The 20,357-nt window shown below is 44.7% G+C and overlaps 1 protein-coding gene across 6 annotated transcripts in view; it reads right to left on the minus strand.

Annotated features, from left to right (window-relative positions):
• WDR37 (WD repeat domain 37) overlaps positions 1-20,357 on the minus strand; it is a 197,021-nt gene that overhangs the window by 121,027 nt on the left and 55,637 nt on the right. For all 6 annotated transcript variants that reach the window (XM_033931543.1, XM_033931545.1, XM_033931546.1 and 3 more), the window contains exons 4-5: positions 12,466-12,561; positions 10,708-10,772 (exon numbers count right to left, since the gene is read on the minus strand). In XM_033931543.1, the coding sequence (XP_033787434.1) occupies positions 10,708-10,772; positions 12,466-12,561 (161 nt within the window). The remainder of the gene's footprint in view (positions 1-10,707; positions 10,773-12,465; positions 12,562-20,357) is intronic.

Raw genomic sequence — 20,357 nt, forward strand, 5'->3', positions numbered from 1 at the left:
CAAGTTCATGCTAAACTGGTGAGACTGGACTCATTTGGAGCACTGGTCTTGACCTAGGGGCCACCATGTGAGCGGACTGCTGGGCAGGATGGACCATTGGTCTGACCCAGCAGCGGCAATTCTTATGTTCTTACATATATATCTTGGAGACATGCCCATGACCTGCCCATATTCTACTAAGCAATTTTGATGTATATTCTATAGAATAGCATCTAGCATTTATATGCCCCAGTTAGCGATATAATTCATGTGCATAAGTTTTCCTATTCTATAAAATGGAGCATGCAAATGGCACCCTAATTTAGACACATCTTGCAGAATTGCCATGCCTTTAGTAAACCTCAGTAGAGCATAAGATCTGAATAAAGAATATTAAAAGCCCAATTTTTTCATAGAATGTTGAAATGAAAACTGAACATCCAATGTCAGAATGTCCACCATTCCCCTGATATTTTCAAATGTCTCTGGCCAAATGCAGAGCTTTTAGTAAAATACCATAATGATATGCAGAAATGCATATGTATCTGCCATCACATCCAATGGGAACAGCAATTTTTTAAACAGTTCTCTGTGGAGAAAAAGAACATTTTGCTCACATGAAATCTCTATGTGTGAGACGATTAGGTTCTTACCTCAATAATCTTCTTTCCAGTATAAAGGAACATGAGTCTTGACCAATGGGTTATTCACCTCTATCCGTGAATTTCTGCAGAAAGAATCATCTACAGCACTTTATGGGCTTGCGAGCTACTTTTATAATGACTAAGTCAAAATGATCTACCAACAATAAAATTTATAAAAAAACACAAAGCACACTGAAAGGCAGAGAAAATGTTAATTATTCATATTCCGGGTTTTTTCAAAGAGGTCACGGCAGATGACTCTATGCAATGTCACCTCAGTAACAAAATACAAAAATAGACAAATACACCCCCTCCCTTTTTACTAAACCATGATAGTAGGTTTTAGCACAGGGAGTTACGCTGATTGCCTCGCACTGCTCTCAATGCTCACAGGCTCCCTGCGCTAAAAAACGTTATTGCGGTTTAGTAAAAGGGAGCCATAGTGCAAAATATAGACAGTAGATATAAATTCTCAAAACAGACACATTTTGATCACTAAATTGAAAATAAAATCATTTTTCCTACCTTTGTTGTTTGGTGATTTCATGAGTCTCTGGTTGCACTTTCTTCTTCTGACTGCGCATCCAATCTTTCTTCCTTTCTTTCAGCCTCCTGTATGTTTCCTCTCCTCCAGACCTCATTCTCTCCCTCAACTTTTTCTTTCTGTCTCCCTGTTCCCTCTTCTTTCTGTCTCCCTGTCTGCCCCCTTTCTTTCTTTCTCTGTGCCCTCCCCCAAGCCACTCGGTTTGCTGCCACCGCCATCGGGGAACAGCCCCCAAGCCACCGCCGTCCCAAGCTTTCCCTGCAGAAGCGTTGCGCTGACCAGCATTCCGTTCCCTGACGTCAATTCTGACGTAGGAGAGGAAGCTCCGGGCCAACAAGGTATTTCTCCCCATTCCATCCAGCCTGAGCCCCATCTCTCCTTGATCCAGCATTTCCCTTCTGTGTCTGTCAGAATTACCATTCCACCTATTTTCCAGCATCCCCCTTCTTTGTGTCCATCTCACCTATATTCTTATCTAACCACTTTTTCAGAATCATTTGTCTCTGTCCTTGTCTTTACCCCATGTTCACCATTTGCCCTTTATCTCTCCCCCCCCCCCACACACACTTTTTCAGCATTACTTCTATGTCTCTATTTCATCTCCTCTTCATGTCCCCTCTGTATCTCTATCCTTATTCAGTAGGTCCTGCTTACCCTTTGTGTCACTATCTCCATTTTCAGCTTTCCCTCCTTTTTCTTTGTTAATGCACCCTTTAGCCAGAATCTTTCCACCCTCCCTCCACTCCGGCCCAGCCCAGTATGAAATATTTCCTTTTGTTTCCCTCCCCTCTCTCTTTATCTCTCTCTTCTGCCCCCTCACCCACGAGTCCTGCATCTGGCCCTCTCCCTTCTACATGCACCCGGCAACACCCCCTGCTCCGCGGCTCTCTTCAGCAACTCGTCAGCAGCGGTGATCAAGACAGGCTGCCGACATCGAGGCCTTCCCCCTACGAGTCCCAACTTTGTGGAAAAAGGAAGTTGAAACAAGCAGGACTCGCAGAGGGTAGGCCCCGACGTCAGAAGCTTGTGTCGATCGCTGCTGCTGAGTTGCCGAAGAGAGCCGCGGAGCAGGGGGTGTGGCCGGAAGCAGGTAGAAGGGAGAGGGCTGCTGGAAGAGGTAGAAGTTCCAGAGTATGACACCGACCCGGGCAAGGATGATTTCTTTTTCAGGCTGCTGCTGCTGCCGCCGCCATACCGCCCCCCCCCCCACCCCCGAAATGACAAAAACAGCCTAAAGTGGATGCCCGGCGTTGGCGTCTTTGAGAGGAAGATTGATAGGCTCGGTAGATCAGGATGGCAACACGAGTCTATCACAGAGCCCGGGATGGCCTCTGCGATCGACTCACGTTGCCTTCCTGAGCTACCAGTCGATCGCGATCGACGTATTGGGCACCCCTGATCTACAGCTTTTCAGCTCTGCCTCCTTGTGTCAGTGGGCAGTCCATATCTCCTCAGTTCGTACCAAAGCTGCATAGACCAGCGGAATAACAGCGCATTCAGAAAAGGACGTGACTGAGTTTTTGCCCAAGGTACCACTTCTATGATCGCAACCATCGATCCCAGTACCTACAGGTATTGCCAAGCCATAGAAGCTGGAATTGCCAGGAACTCTAAAATCTGGGCTCTTAGCTTCAACTTGCATGAATCCAAAAGAAAATCACAGTCTTCTGCCGTGTTAAAAAGGATCCCAAAGTATTCCAGGGATTGCGTCAGTTCCAGGTGACGCTTTCAGAAATTTATATTCAACGCACACAGTTTAGGAAACAAGATCCTGGAATTGGAAACAGAAATAAGGAATGCCGACCTGGATGTGGTGGCGATATCCGAAACCTGGCTCACAGACTCCCACGGGTGGGACATGGTCATACCGTGTTACAACTTGCTTCGCCGGGACAGAGAGGGTAGGAAGGGAGGGGGTGTAGCATTATATACTAAAGATGACATTAAGGTCACGAGAATCTCAGATTTCCAGTATACTGGGGAATCCCTTTGGGTTAATTTGGCCAGAGGGAAGGACAAATGCTTGTATCTTGGCGTAATTTACAGACCCCCAAGACAACAGGATGACCTGGATATGGAAATAATCGAAGATATAGAAAATATCACTTTGCGTGGGGACACAGTATCGCTAGGTGACTTCAACATGCCTGATGTGGATTGGGTTACACTTACCTCTGCTTCTGGCAGCAGCAGGAGGCTATTAAACTCTATGAAAGGAGCAAGCCTCAGGCAACTGGTGTTGGAACCGACAAGGGATCAGGCAATACTGGACCTGATACTTACCAATGGAGAAAGTGTCACAGAGGTCTCGGTGGGCGACACATTGGCCTCCAGTGACCACAACATGGTATGGTTCAATATCAGGAAAGGTTTCACTAAATCTACTACACTAACCAAAGTCCTCAAATTCAAGGACACAAATTTCAAAGAAATGGGAGACTTCGTTCACCAGGCGCTACAAAGCCAAGAAGAAACCGATAACGTGGAAGACATGTGGTCGACTTTGAAAACAACCATACAAGAAGCAACAAACCGCTATGTAAAATCAGTAAGTAAACGGCGAAGGAACAATAAGCCACAGTGGTTTACTGCGGAGATCTCAGACCTGATCAAGGAGAAGAAAAAAGCATTCATCTCTTACAAACAATCAGGGAAGCAGGACTCTAGAGCAGACTACCTGGCCAAATCAAAAGCCGTCAAAACAGCAGTCAGGGAGGCTAAATTCCTCATGGAGGAGTCTCTAGCAAAGAACATCCAGAAGGGAGATAAATCCTTCTTCAGGTATATCAGTGATAGAAGAAAAAACTCAGGCGGGATTGTACGTCTTAGGAAACCAGACGGAGACTATGTGGAAAAGGATTCGGAAAAAGCCCAACTATTAAATGAATACTTCTGCTCAGTCTTCACCTGAGAAGCGCCAGGGCTCGACCCTCAGCTACAGACAAGGGTTGGCTCAGTTGACCCATTTAGTAACTTTGAGTTTACGCCCAGCAGTGTCTACGGTGAGCTGTCAAGGCTCAAGGTTAGCAAGGCAATGGGGCCGGACAACCTGCACCCAAGGGTGCTTAGGGAGCTGAGTGATGTCTTGGCGGAGCCACTGTCCGCGCTCTTCAACCTCTCCCTTAGTACAGGCAGCGTCCCGTTGGACTGGAGGACGGCTAACGTCATTCCATTCCACAAGAAAGGCTCAAAGATGGAGACAGCAAACTACAGACCAGTGAGTCTAACATCGATAGTGAGCAAACTAATGGGAACTCTAATCAAACACCAATTAGAGAAGATCCTGGATGAGGAGAATCTACGGGATCCCCGACAACATGGATTTACTAAGGGGAGATCCTGCCAATCCAACCTGATCAGCTTCTTTGACTGGGTAACGGGGAAGCTGGATATTGGGGAGTCCCTGGACATCGTGTACCTGGACTTTAGCAAAGCATTCGATAGCGTACCACACCGCAGGTTACTGAGCAAGATGAGTTCTATAGGATTAGGTGACACATTGACGAAATGGGTTGGGAGCTGGCTTGGAGGTAGGCTCCAAAGGGTGGTGGTGAACGGCACCCCCTCCGAAATGACGGAGGTGATTAGTGGAGTACCACAGGGCTCAGTCTTGGGCCCAATCCTATTCAACATCTTTATAAGAGACTTGGCAGAAGGGCTTCGAGGTAAAATAACATTATTCGCCGATGACGCCAAACTGAGTAATGTAGTGGGCAAATGCACAACAGACGAAGATTCAGTGCCCGACAACATGATGCACGACCTACTCCTACTGGAGCGATGGTCTAGGACATGGCAACTCAACTTCAATGCCAAAAAATGCAAAGTTATGCACCTGGGCAGCCAGAATCCATGCAAGTCTTATACCCTTAATGGCGAGATCCTAGCAAAAACGGTAGCAGAACGAGACTTGGGGGTAATCGTCAGTGAGGACATGAAGTCTGCCAATCAAGTGGAGCAGGCTTCGTCCAAGGCAAGACAAATCATGGGCTGCATACGAAGGGGTTTCGTCAGTCGTAAGGCGGAAGTCATTATGCCATTGTATAGATCCATGGTGAGGCCCCACCTGGAATACTGTGTGCAATTCTGGAGGCCGCATTATCGCAAGGATGTGCTGAGACTGGAGTCGGTGCAAAGAATGGCCACCCGGATGGTCTCGGGACTCAAGGATCTACCATACGAAAAACGGCTTGACAAATTACAGCTATACTCGCTTGAGGAGCGCAGAGAGAGGGGGGACGTTCAAGTATCTTACGGGCCGCATCGAGGCAGAGGAAGATATCTTCTTTTTCAAGGGTCCCACGACAACAAGAGGGCATCCGTTGAAAATCAGGGGCGGGAAACTACGAGGTGACACCAGGAAATTCTTTTTCACTGAAAGAGTGGTTGATCGCTGGAATAGTCTTCCACTACAGGTGATTGAGGCCAGCAGCGTGCCTGATTTTAAGGCCAAATGGGATCGGCACATGGGATCTATTCACAGGGCAAAGGTAGGGGAGGGACATTAAGGTGGGCAGACTAGATGGGCCGTGGGCCCTTATCTGCCGTCTATTTCTATGTTTCTATTCCAGGTCTTGCAAGAGCTGGCAACTTGTGTCACTGCCTTGTGTCCATTGGACTTGGATGGAGCCCTGAATAACCAATTGTCCACATATGGGTGTACCTGGATCCCTGCTATGTGCAGATGCGCTTCTGCCACCACCAGCTCCTTGGTAAAAGTGCAAGGTGGTATTACAAACCCAAATGGTTGTTCCAAGAATTGAAAATGCTTTTCCAGCACATAGAACCTGAGGAACTTTCTGTGTTCCAGGAATATGTAAGTAGGCCTCTGTCAAGTCTAGTGTGGCTGGGAATTCCCCCAGCACCACCGAGGCAATGACCGATGCACAGTCTCCATCTGGAATCTGAGCACCTTTAGTGCTGCACTGAAATACTTCAGATCCAGAATTGTCTCCAGTCGTCTGAGTCTTTCTTGGGCACGATAAAGTATAAGGAGTATCTGTCCGAGCCTGTTTCTGCGTCTGACACAGTGTGGCAGATTAAGTGATTTTCTCTCACCCATGCGAATATTATACCCCCAAGCAGCAGGGGGTGCTAATCAGAAATTAAAAAAAACTATAGATCCCAGGATGTACTGGGCTCAGCAACTTAGAGCTACCTCAGAGGAGGTGGAACAGTTTCTGAGTCACAGGGGTGGGACCCAGACAGAGAGGGATACTTCTGCCCCAGGCTGGGTTCACTTTAGAGAGATTCCTGAGGGAGAAAAAGGAACTTTCAAGTTTTCTCTAGACAAGCCTTGGGAAAACAGATTGATGCCTGTAGCAGCTGGCTGAGGTAAGCCACAGCTATATTCTTTGAGTGGTGCGAGGTAAACAATAAAGTAAAGTGTTTTTGTGTCTATGAAAGGTATTTATGTGCTAATTGCTCCTAGCAAGCCAGGCTAGCCTGCCAAACCAGCTTAGTCTGCCACACACAGGCTCTACGGCTTGAATTCCCATAAGCCATTTTACAGTTTCTCGGACACTGACCACCTTCTTTGGCCTTCAGTCTAGACAATTCACAAAGAAGTCCCAATGAGGATGAAAGAATTTGAGTTTGTAGCCCTCTGGAAAAATGTCTAGCACCCATTTGTTTGAACAAATCATCATCCCGGCCTCCCTGAACACCAAGAGTCGCTCTCCTATTCGGGGTAGCTTGGGCTCTGGCTGGTGTCACTGGGACTTCTGAGTTGCTGTTGAACTCTTCTGAGAGGAGCCCCCAAGCCTCTGTCTAAATCCGCAAAATGATCTCTGAGCAGAGGAGCCTGCCAATGACTGGTGAGACAGTCTGTAGCCACGAAAGAGACCAAGATTTGACCCCCCACAGGGCATGTGGTCTACTGCCTTAGGACAACAATCTGCCACACTGGTCATAAGGTCATCCAACTTTCTGCCAAAGAGTATTTATCCTTTGAAAGGAAGCCTGCTCAAAATAGCTTTAGAGGCAAAATTTACCGCGCCATTGTCTGATCCAGCTCAGGCAGACAGAATAAGCAGATTCTTTGCTCATGACCCTGAACATGTTATATAGAGTGTCTACTACATAATCAACCCCCAAAAGTACCACCTGGGGTTATGCGCTCACCTCCGGAGCCTCATGTAACATCTTATGGCAGGCGGGCACCACAAAGGAAGCTACCACTGCTGCTTTCAGACCCAAAGTTACAGCTTCAAACTATTGTTTGAGGATTGAGTTCACTCTGCTATCCTGTGCATCCTTTAGAATTACTCCACCTTTTTCACTAGAGAGTGACATATGCTTCATAACTTGCATCACTAACAAATCCACCTTAGGTGGCACAAATAACTGCTAGAACTCAGGAGTCATTGAGTACAATTTTGTCATGGTTCTGGCAAACCTGAAGGGGCCCTCCGGTGGCTCCCAGTGCTCCGTCAGCATCATGGTGATCTCTGGATGTGAAGGAAAAAAATGTGGACTGGGTCTTACTGCTCATAAGAGAAATTTGAGCCATGGAAGCCTGACTCAGTTCCAAACTTAACTCCCTCAAGGATACTGTAATGACTTTCATTAAGTCCACCAGTTTAAAGAGTCTGCACACCTTCGGGTCCTCAGCCTGATCCAGGGCTGCCACAGACCTGGTGGTAGCACCCACTAGTGACCCAGAATCCTCTAAACATAAGATTCACTTTGCAGGAATCAAACCTGATCCCCAATCATTTCAGACCTTTTCCAACTGGGTCTCTGGTTTCTGCAGAATATCTTTCCACGATAGGCCAGTTGGAAAAGGTCTGAAATGATTGGGGAAAAACTACTTGAAGTCACTGGTGTACTTCCAGGCTGTGCAGATGACCCTGAATATTTCACATAAAACACTACACTCACAAAATCAGAGTCAAATCCCTGAACTGGATCTCCTAAAGACCTCCACAGGGACATTTCCTGCCTCCTCATGGGTTCTGAGGCATCTGTGCATTAGCATTTCGCCAACAACATCAAGCCAGTTTAAGAGCTGTAGGAGGAATTTTGACTCAACATTTCAGCTTCCTGGAGGGACCAGAGAAGGCTAAGCCCAGTGCTTCCGTGCACATAGGCACTCCTCAGCTGGCCATCTAACACAAAACTGACATGATACAGGGGTAGAAAGGTCTGATGAGTCCACATAAATAAATAATTATTAAAATCAAGGTGCTTTGAGGCAGAGAGAGGATTTTAAATTTAAACTGGAAAATCCAAGATGGCCTTGGTGACAGCATTTTGGTGAAGAAAAAAAAAAGCCCAGGAGAGCTGAATAAAAGTTCAAAAAAAATTCAGGGAAGGGGTTTTTGCAGGTTGGGAACCCTAAACGAAGTTCTAGATACCCTCAAAACTACCATTTTAGAATCACCCTGAAGTCTCCCATAGACAGTAATAGCTGTCCGCACAGAACTGCCTTTGTGCCATGTCAACTCACACTGCAGCTGGACAAAGGAGAAGATTCGTACCTCAGTCAAGTATATAAGATCCTGAAGAAGCTCATCTCTTTGGGATGCCTTTTAGACAGCCTCCAAGAGCCTGAAATCCTCAGCCCTACTATAGCTCCTCATGCATCTTCGGGGTGGGATGCAGCTGGCACCCACTACAGCTCACTTGACCAACACGGGGCCACTCAGCCTGCACTAAAGCACATGATAAATCAGGGGCAAGCTGAGCTTCCAGGGGATGCATTCCAAGGGATGCATTAAATGTTAATTCAGGCCAGCTAGTTAGGTGACCTGTGAAAGAGTTGCCCCCCCCCCCCCCCCCCAGCTACAGCCCTCTGAATAGAGGCTGTATCTTCTCCCAGGCAGAGCTGGGAATCTCTGGGGCACCATGAAGCCTTGCACTTCGAATTAAAACCTGAAAATAATAAATCAATTGTAGAGCAGAAGAAAACATGTTATCAGCTCGCTTGCAGAAATAAAAACTGAGGAGATGGGGACTGCCCACTGGCACAAAGAGGTGGAGTTGAAAAGCTGTAGATGATTCCTTCTGCAAAAACTCTCAGGCAGAGGTGAATAACCCACTGGTCAAGACTCATGTTCCTTTTGCACTAAAACAGTCTTTTAAAATTAATGCTCTTTAGCACATCAACACTACCCCATTCCTATATCCCACAAACATAAGCATCACCTCTGAATCCACTGTATCCCCAATACAAAATCATCATTCCACCAAACTCTACTCACTCCATTCCTTGACCCACCTCTAGGTCCTATCAGAGGTCTCCCTGGTATCTAGTGGGGAAAAAAGAAAAAATACCCCATTGCGCCTTCCCTCTGTAGGTTCAAAATGGTTCCACTAGACCAGGAGTAGGGAACTCCGGTCCTCGAGAGCGGTATTCCAGTTGGGTTTTCAGGATTTCCCCAATGAATATGCATGAGATCTATTTGCATGCACTGCTTTCAATGCATATTCATTGCGGAAATCCTGAAAACCCAACTGGCATACAGCTCTCGAGGACCGGAGTTCCCTACCCCTGCACTAGACCTTTAGCAGTAGTGCTTTGAGACTATTACCAGGGACCAACAGGAATTATTTTGAACCCAGCTCCAGACAGGACAGGAGCAACTAGACTGCTCCTGTACCCCCACTAGATACTGGGGAGACATTCAGTAGGACCCAAAAGAGTTGGGGGGGGTTGGAAGTACTTGCCAGACAGGTTCTGTTGTTTGGGAGTGCAGGGATTGATATTAAAGTTGGAAGAATGCAGGGGACTGATAATCATGTCTGAAAGGGTTTGGAAAGGGGAGGGAGGAATTCTTTCAGTCTGTGCATCTGCTCATTTGAGTTAGTACTTATGAATGTCTGGGGCAGGTATAAAGTGAGGTAAATCAATCTTGACAAATCCGAAACTTCACCTCACTCTGCTAGAAGAGGAAATGAACAATTCTCTTGCTGAATCTCAAGCCTGAGATCTCTGCACTTGGAAGAAAAATAAACGACTGGATTACCTGATACAATTGGTTTGTCTTACTTCTGAAAAGATTAGAAGATGATGAAATACTTTTTAAGCTTTAATTTACAACTTATCAGAGGTGGCTGATCTCAGGCTTGAGATTCAGCAAGAGAATTGTTCATTTCCTCTTCTAGCAGAGTGAGGTGAAGTTCCGGATTTGGCAGGTATAAAGTCCAACCTGGCGATTTTTGGCCTCCACATGTATTTTCCTTGTAAGATGGAGTTAGATCTGCAGTATTTAGAGAAATCCTGCTGGATGTCCAGAAAGTTGGTTTCGAAAATTGGTACTTGTACATCCTGTCAATTAGGACGTCCAAGTGCCGACTTAGGTGGGTTTTTTGGACCTCTAGATGTTTTGATTATGAGACCCATTTCTTGAATTTTGCAATATTGTTGATTTTCTTTTCAAGAGAGAGGACCCTCAAGTCTGGACCTGGCGCTTCGCTGGAGCCAAGGCATTTTCTTTTCAAACACTCCATAATGAGAGCCTTTCATCTAGGGTTCAGTGCAGCACTGTCAGAGACCATCAAATAAGAATGCTAGCCATAGAAACAATGAATTCATACCTTGCTAGTGGAAGCTTTGTAAGTTGTTTTCAATTTCTGAGAAAGCTGACTGGTACTGTGACTGGCTGTTGAGGTACATGAGAATTAAAACAAAGATAAAAATATAAAGATTATTCTATTACTATCTCTAGTTTACTAATCAGTCTACTTATTGAATGCTTAATCCATCAAGTAGCTTGCATTTATAATTCCTGATATTTCATGAGTGAAAAGGTGTAGTGGCTGTGTTAGTCCACTCTTCAAGATAATACTGTATATACTTGAATATAAGTCGATCCCTCCTTTCCCCCCCAAAAGGAGGAAAAATAATAATTAAAAAATATGGTTGACTCGAATATAAGTCGGGCGGCTTAATATTCAAGTGTCCTGCCCTGTCAGGCTCTGCATCCAGCCTCTCCCTGCCAAGCTTTGCACCCAGCCCCCTTCCATCCATCCCTCCCTCCCCTGTCAGGCACTGCACCCAAAACCCTTCCTTCCTCCCCTCCCCTGTCAGGCTCTTCATCCAGCACCCTTCCATCCTCCCCTCCCAAGTCAGGCTCTGCACCCAGCATCCTTCCCTCCCTTGTTAGTCTCTGCACTCAGCACCCTTCCATCCTCCCCTCCCTTGTCAGGCTCTGCACCCAGCACCCTTCCATCATCCCCTCCCCTGTAAGGCTCTGCCCTCTGTCCCCCCCTCCCTGCCCTATCTTCCTACCTCTGCCGATCTGGTGGAGGTGCAGCGGGTCCTCTGCCAATCGTTGGTGGAGGTGCAGAGGGCAGGAGCAAGCTTTCTGAACTCCTGCCCCGCTGGTAACCGGCTGCGCAGATTCACAGTCCATTTCAGCGGCACGAGCAGCAGCGCAATTTGGCGCTGCTTCTTGGCGCTAAGCGGCTTCCTTACTGGCTCCCAAATTCTCGAGAGAATTCACAGGAGATAGTAAGGAAGCCACTCAGTACTGAGAAGCAGCGCCAAATCATGCTGCTGCTCATGCCGCTGAAATGGACTGTGGATCTCCGCAGCCGGTTAGCAGCGGGGCAGGAGTTCAGAAAGCTTGCTCCTACCCGCTGCACCTCCACCAATGATCGGCAGAGGACCCACTGCACCTTCACCACCAGATCAGCAGAGGTAGGAAGATAGGGCAGGGAGAAGGAGGAGGGCAGAGCCTGGCCATGGCAGCCTTAAAAAATTCTGAAAGAGGGCATTGACCCGGAACCCCCATTTTTGGGCCAATTTTTTGGCCCAAAAATCCCAGTTTATATTCGAGTATATACAGTATGTAGAAATAAAATAAAAACAAAGGAAAAAAATAATACCTTTTTACTGGAATATCTTAATGTAGTTTATGATTAGCTTTCAAAGGTAACTCCTTCCCCAGATCAAAAATAAGCGAATGTTGGCAAAATCAGTATATATAAGGGAAACATGAAAGCATTTCAGTGGTTGTTAGAGACAAGGAGGTGAAAAAACAATTTAACTTTCTTTGTAGTGGGAAAGAAAGCCAAGGTCGTTATTAAGTCCTGTCCGGTGGGTATCAAAATATTTTATCATTTTGATTTCAAAAGTCTTACGTTCTTGGAATGTCTTAAAATTTCCTTTCAGAATTCTCACCATAAAATCATTGGAGTAGTGATCAGTTTTCCAAAGTGCTATCCGAAGAGGTGACATTCTGGATGGCACTGTAATTTTTAATATATCTGTTTAAGTTGATCCTAGTCTTTAGTATCTGGCCTGTTTCACCAATGTAGCACCTTTCTTTGCAATTTTTGCATTTATCTTACCTTTTGTTTTCAGCTGACCCTTGCTTAGTTCTGTTCCATCAATTGTCTGCCCTTCTGCTGCCAAACGCTCATTAAGGGTATCAATCTCTCTACGCACTATAACCATTAAAAACAAAAGCCATATATGTGTTTAGTCAAAATTTTAATAATAATAATTTAATGCCAATGTTCAAAAAGAACAATGCATTCTATTTAGAAGTCTTTTTACTAAGGCACGCTAAAAGATTTAGTGCACACTAACAAATTAATGTGTGTTAAGTGCCATGCAGCCTATAGGAATACAGTGGACTAAGCAGCATACAGTGTGCACTAATCGTTAGTGCACTTTAATGCAATGAGAATGTGAAATTTAATTTTTGTCAATTCTCTTAATTATTCTCACACTGAAAAAAGGTTTGAAAACAATGACTGCTATAGTTTGAAAAGAGAAAGCAAGAGAGAAGAAGATTATGTAGAAAGGTTAGTGTGTTAAGTGGAAAAGGAAAGGAAATAGTACAAAGACAAAAGACAGAAATAAGAATTGAAATAAGAAGTATTGAAATAAAAATTGTTTTGGCCAATCAGGGATTTCCTTAGGCTCCTTCCTAAGGAAGGCCCTGATTGGCTAAGACGTCTCAGGCACCTCCCAAGGGAGGAGCCCAGGCAACTGAGCCAATCAGGTCCTTAGGCCCCTTCCCTTGCATCACATGATGCACAGGGGCAGGGGCAGGGCCTAAGGCCCAGTGGCATAGCGGCAAGAGGAAGAGCAGGAGGTGTATTCGTTACCTCCTGCACCCAACAGAAAGGTACGGGGGGGGGGCGGGGGCACTGTGGTGGCAGGAGGGAGTGGGTATCCCTCCTGACATTTTTTCAGGGGAACGGGCAGGCACCTTCATGGCAAGAGGGAGTGGGCATCCCTCCTGCTGTTTTTCATCTCAGTCACACACATCTCAGTCACATACTGTTTTTCATCTCTGTCACACACACTGTTTTTCATCTCTGTCACACACACAGAACACAAATGCCAAATACATAATAACTGACCAAAAATTATAAACATAAATTAAACCAAAATTCCAAGAAGCCACACCTTCCATATAGTACAACACCAAAGAAATAAAAAGATTAATTTCCTCCTATACTGTGCAAAAAATAAAGATTGTCATAGGCACCTTCAGAGCGATGGGCTCTGAGCTACCTGTGACAGGAATTTGGCTCCTGTGGGCCACTGTGAGCCGCACAGAGATTTTGGGGACACCAGAGAGATAACACTGCACAATCAGAGACTTTTCAAAAAGATAATTCATGAGAAACAAAAAACAAAATATTCAGCTTGGTTACAGCAAAAGCAGTTTATGCAACAAGAAAAAAACAAGCAAAAACAAGATTCAAACAGTGCCAGGATGCTCCACAACATATGAGTGCCTCAGCAGGCAAAGAAAAGAAAAGAAAAAAAAAACCCTTTAAACAGGATTGTTAGTACTAGTGCTCTCCTGTACAACTTCACTTTCCAGCACTTAAGCTTTACTGGTCTCACTCCTTTCCCAACAGGGTGAGCTTATCTCAGTCCTGGCTTCCAGCAGCCCTTGAGTTTTCCCCTTATGGGCTAATCAGTGCTGAGCAAACATACAGGTGATTAGAAAGCTCCTGCTTCTGGTCCAGTCCTCACAGCAAGCAGAGAGAAAAAAACAACAGTCTTTTAAAGTTAAATTCAAAAACATGAAAACAAACACACTTCTTTCAGGAATTACCAGCAGCAGGGAAAGGGAAAAAGAAAACGGTTTGTTCCAGGCTTAGGCCTAGATTCACTAAGCAAACTGATCGATTTGCTAGCCCTTTGCGACCCAATTTCCCTCCAACCTGATTCACTAATACCTGTAGTGATCTGATCCCGATCCTCCCATGTAAATTAGTAAAACCTCATGCAAAATAGCCAAGCAATTGATTCACTAACAATTGCTTGGCTATTTTGAATCGGGTTTTCCTATTGACAAAACCGACTGTCGATAACTGCGCCCGGGGGTGGGCCGTCCAGTCCGGTTGGGGGGTGGGTGGCCTACAGAGCAGGAGGGACTGAGCACTCCTCCTGCTCCCAACTTTTAAATATGGACGGTGCTGTGCCGGGGGGAGGGGGGGCATGCTGGCCACAGGAGAGAGGCCTACAGAGCAGGAAGGACCGAGTACCCCTCCTGCTCTCAACTTTTACAGAGGTGTTGGGTTGGGCCTTGCCGGTTGGGAGGCTTTTTTTCTTTTTTTTATAGGCCTGATATTTTGCGGCCTAGGAAAAAAAAACCGGCAAAAGCCCTGAGAGCAGTGACAGAAGGCTGCTTCTCATGTCACTACTGTCAGGGTCTGTGCATGCTCGAGGATTGCTCTCTAGTGATCCGTGCTGTAGGTAGGGGGCATGTCAACGATCGCCCCCATTTGTATGCAGGCCTTTTGTGAATTCGTCGGCCTGCATGCAATCAGGAATGGATCTGTGACACTCAGGGGTTAGTGAATCTAGCCCTTAGACTTCTAGTCTTCTTGTAAAAAAAGAGTTCATAAATCTACAAGGCATTAAAGCTCACTTGCCTTAGTGTTCTAACACACTTCCATTGATTGCTCTGCTGATTCCAGCTGTTCATATGGCGCAGTCTCCATGATTTGGTCCCACTGGCTCTAGGGTTCTGGCAGTCCCTTACCAGCTTCAACCAATTCCATGGCTTCCGACCTCTCCTGCCCATTTAGAACCTTCAGCCCTGAGCACTGTGTGCACCACAAGTGTTTGGCCTTCCTTTCCTTCTCCTTCCAGTTCTCCTCAAGCTGCTCAGGTTTTCAGGATAGCCCTAATGAATATGCATGGAGCAGATTTGCATGCCTGGCACCTCCATTATATGCAGATCTCTCTCATGCATATTCATTAGGGCTAACCTGAAAACCCGAATGGCCTGGTGATCCTCCAGGACAGGGTTGGGAACCACTGCTCTAGAGCAGTGGTTCCCAATCCTGTCCTAAAGGACCCCCAGGCCAGTCGGGTTTTCAGGGTAGCCCTAATGAATATGTGCAACGAGCACTATCCTATAAGACCCTAAAGGATAAAAGGGAGAGCTGCAATATCTCTGTTGGTTTAATTTCTTTCACTCATCCAAATGACAGGAAAAGAAGACCTGTAACAGACACCAGCCATGTCAAAGGCAGAAAACAAGATCATAAGTCTACACAGGCCAATGGTAAGAATCATATGTTTTCTAATAGAAAAAAATATTACCGAGGTAAGACCTAATCTTCCATTCTGTTGCAAAGATACAGGATTCTGTACTAAAGCTGAAGTGCCAAAGCAGTATTAGATGTCTAGGGAGGGACAGATGAGCCTGCCTGCAGCACTGAGGACTCAAAAGCTGCATCCTCTCGAACTACCACATCCACTCTGTAGAATCTTGTAAAGGTATGGAGAGTAGACCAAGTATCTGCACTACAGATTTCATCAGGTGGAATAGCCCGGGACTCCGCCCAAGAAGCAGCAACACTTCTAGTCGAATGTGCGATAATAGAGATAGGTGGTAGTTTTTCACAGGCAATATATGAAGAAGAAATTGTCATGTAAATCCACCTTTATCAAGGAATTACCCCTTAAAATGTGAGAAAACTGAGAATAGTTCAAAATACAGCCATCCGTCTAATATTCGGACTAAAGAAGAGCGATCATGTTAGTCCATTCTACAAACTCCTTCATTGGTTACCAATTGAAGCACGGATTCTATTCAAATTCTCCTGCCTCTGCTATAAACTAATCTGGGGACTGGCCCCCAGCTACCTACTACCTCACTTCAAATTCCACTCCTCTATTAGACCTACCAGAAACCGTAACCTCTTTACCTACCCAAATATCATAGGCTGTAGATATCGCACCTTCTTTGATAGAACATTCAAATTCAAAGCAGGTAGACTGCAAACTTGGACAGGCTACTTCACTGATGCCGCCAGAGAATCATATAGTATCTTTAGGAAAGAACTAAAAACCACCTTGTTTAAGAAATTTATAACCCTAACCCAGACTTCTCCCCTAAAATCGGAGCCTCCTCCCATCCCAAGGAGTCCGTCTACCCTCTTCTGCCAAAATTTCTATCTTTAATTGTTACCAGTTTTTCCCACTGGTGCCCGTCCTTCGTTCAAATGTACCAAATTAACAACTTACTTCTCATCAACATCTTATGTTATCTTTTTCACCTTCGCAGTCTTGCACCTTTGTAACTCAAAGCGCAATCTCCTTTCTCTTCTCCTACTTATGCTCTGAATATCGTCGACTGTATAATGCTATTCATTGTGAAACCGTGTAATACACAGACCCTGTAACTCTCCTGTTACTATCACTAGATGTTCAATGCTATACTCTGTAATTCGCTGTCTGTACAGTTTCTCTTCATTGTAAACCGCCTAGAAGTCGCAAGATTGTGGCGGTATATAAGAATAAAGTTATTATTATTATTAAATCAAATGACTCATGTTTCCCGCGTTCGTAGATTTTAACGCTTCTGCTCTTCTACTGTAAACCCCAGTTAAAGCACTTCTACATCTTTTGGGCCATGGAGAGAGGAGAGTGGGAGATAATGATGCTCGGCAGAGAATGTAAGAAAAAGAAGGGCATTTCTTAGTAAAAGTAGAGAGTAAGAGAGATGTTGTTTTGGAGTCACGTTTAACTCCACTTTTGAAGCCTTAGAAGCTGGCTTGCCTCATCTTGATTGGCTGGTCAGTACAAAAGGTCAGAGAATGGAAATCATTGGTCCGCTCCAGGTAGTGAAGAAGGATTCTTTGCATGTCTAGCCTCTGCAAAATCCTGTCCTGTTTAGCTGATGATACAAAGTTGTGGATTGTGAAAAATTGCAAGAGGACCTTGTGAGACTGGGCATCAAACTGGCAGATGACATTTAGTGTGAGCAAGTGCAAAGTAATGTATGTGAGAAAGAGGAATCCAAACTAAAGCTATGTGATGCAGGGTTCCATATTAGGAGTCACTGCCCAGGAAAAGAATCTAGGTGTCACTGTTGAGGATACATTGAAACCCTTAGATCAACTGCAGTGGCAGCTAAGAATGCAAATAGAATGTTAAGAATTATCAGGAAAGGAATGGAAAGCAAAGATGAAAATGTCTATGGTATGGCTGCACCCCGCATACAATGTGCAATTCTGGTCACCATATCTCAAAAAAGATGTAGCGGAATTAGAAAAGGTAAGGAGAAGGGCAATGAAAATGATACAAGGGTTGTGAAGAGGAAAGGCTAAAGTGGCTTGGAGAAGAGACGGCTTGGGTAATATGATAGAGGTCTATAAAATACTGAGTGGAGTGGAACATAAGAAGTTGCCTCCACTGGGATCAGACCAGAGGTCCATCACGCCCAGCGGTCCGCACCCGCGGCGGCCCATCAGGTCCATGACCTGTCAAGTGTTCCCTGCCTCATCCTAAAAAACCTATCACTACTAGATGTGAATCGCTTGTTTACTCTTTCCAAAAATACTAGGACTAGGGGGCAAATAATGAAACTACTAAGTAGTAGACTTAAAAGAGACCAGAGAAAACATTTCTTCACACAACATGTAATTAAACTCTGGAGAATGTGGTGAAACTGCCAGAAAATGTGGTGAAATCATTTAGCTTAGCAGGGTTTTAAAAGGCCATTATTGAGATGACTTGGGGAAATCCACTGCTTATTGCTAGGATAAGCAGCATAAAATCTTTTTTACTACTTGGGATTTAGCTAGATACTTGGGACCTAGGTTGGCCACTGTTGGAAACAGGATACTGGGCTTGATGGACCTTTGGTCTGTCCCAGTGTAGCAATTCTTATCATGGAACTTGGGAGCCTCCTGGACTTTCTACATAGAGTTGATCTTCTTATGAGCTGATAAGTTGGAGAAAAAAAGTCTTTCTTCTAAAAGATTCCAATGTCTGAGCTTCTCTCCCCTAGTGGAACCCAGAAATGAGTCTTGAAACTTTTGGCACTTTTGAGAAAAGATGTGTCTACCAGGAAATGATGTAGAAGTACCATGGAATCTGGGAGCCTTATGGACTTTCAACACGAGTTGATTTCTTTCTATTAATAGATTTTATTAATAGGTGCCATAGAAAGGAGCCTCCAACATTCTAATCTGTATGTTACCAGGATTATGCTAATGGGAATTGTCTTAGTATCCTTTGGGGGGGAGAAGCATTGAGGAATTGGAAGATATTCAATGTTTATGCCCTAGATTCCTCTTTCATCCCTAACAGCTTCAGTCATTTCACTTACAAAATCAATAAATGAGAACCCCTCTGCTGGGGACTTTCTTCTCTCATATGGGGTCTGACTATAGGTCAGTTGAACCCTCTTCAAGAAAACATCTGTCAGATCCAGAAAAATCTACAAAGAAGTCTAGGTCTCTGATTATCTCAATCTACTGACATCATTGTCAGGCTTTGCGCATGGGCACTGACACATCAAGGGTCTTCAATGCTTAACTGTGAGAGTGTTCAAAATCAGCTGATATCTCCATGCATCAACATCAATAGTGTCAAAGTTTCTCAAAAGCTCCTGTAAACAAAAGCATAGGGAAAGCTGCATCTTCCTAAGTCACCTGGGGAATACTAGAAGTCATATCTTATATTCTTAGAGGCTGTTGTACCTCTCTGGATACTGAAGATGCATTGTCTTCACGCTGAAAGCATTTCAAAGACACCAGCAACCTCAGTGCCTTGGTACTCTCAACTTCATGTTCTGATGAAAAGTGATCTCAATGTGCTCAAGACTCAACCTAGTATTCAGGATCACAAGCATTGTGTGTCAATGAAGTCAAGGATAAATCCTTCCATTTCTTTGGATAGGACTTAGATGATGATCAGTCCTGATGGCCTCTATCAATGATCATGGGCATATGAACGCTTTAATCTCAATGCCTATGAATACTTAGCATTCAGTGCAGCTCTAAGGCCCACAGAGACTGATACTTCTGATGCCAAAGTCTATGGACTGGTATTCTCATCACCAAAAATATGTTTGTGCTGCTTCTCTTGATCATAAAGACCTCTCTTGAACATCTGTGAGCATAATTTACAATGAGATAAATAACATAACAAGTCAGGACCCAGGAACTACAGGCACTAGTTATGGGTATCTCTAATAGATATGATCCTGTTGTAAAAGGTGACCGTCTTAAAATACTGGGAGGTTTAACTGGAACATCTTGCTTTTGATAATAAGCACCCTGACCAGGAGCAAAAGGTCCTCAGTGAGGTCTACACCAGACAAATTGAAAAAAAATAAAGAAAAATTGAAAACAACTAAAAAATCTAGACACTACTGGGGAAAAGATACCACCTAACAGTGACAGAACATGAAAAATAACTCACAGAAAGTACAGAAAACATTACCTTGAGACAAGCTCCTATGATGCATTGCATGTCCAACCAGTGTGGAGTGGCACTGGCAGACAAGGGGTGCTGTAGCATGCTGTACTGGAATGGATAGTGTGCAAGAAAAAAATTTGAATACATGTAGATTTTTTTAATATATATAAGACACCTACTTTTCATATGATTCTGGGTAATCTAGTTAGTAATGCATTTATGGAAGATAAGGCCCATGCCCAATTAGAAGCTTATGAAAAGTTTGGTACACAGATATAAAAATTTGAATAGGGATTGCAGCCGAGGCCAGAAAAACTAGAGATTAAAAGAAAAGCACTAGAGATTAATATTAAGGATATATAATAATATTCTCTATATGTACTTTGCTGGATTAAACAAGTCCATATATACACAGTACTCCCCCGATATTTGCGGGGGTTTCGTTCTAGGAACCCCCGCGAACCTTGAAAAACCACGAATACGGTTTTTCATGGGGGAGACTGGAGAGGGCATTGGGAGAGGCAGGAGAGAGCAGCCAAAGTGCCAGCGAGTG

The sequence above is a fragment of the Geotrypetes seraphini genome, chromosome 2 (assembly GCF_902459505.1).
Source record: "Geotrypetes seraphini chromosome 2, aGeoSer1.1, whole genome shotgun sequence".
In the NCBI taxonomy this organism is placed as follows: domain Eukaryota; kingdom Metazoa; phylum Chordata; class Amphibia; order Gymnophiona; family Dermophiidae; genus Geotrypetes; species Geotrypetes seraphini.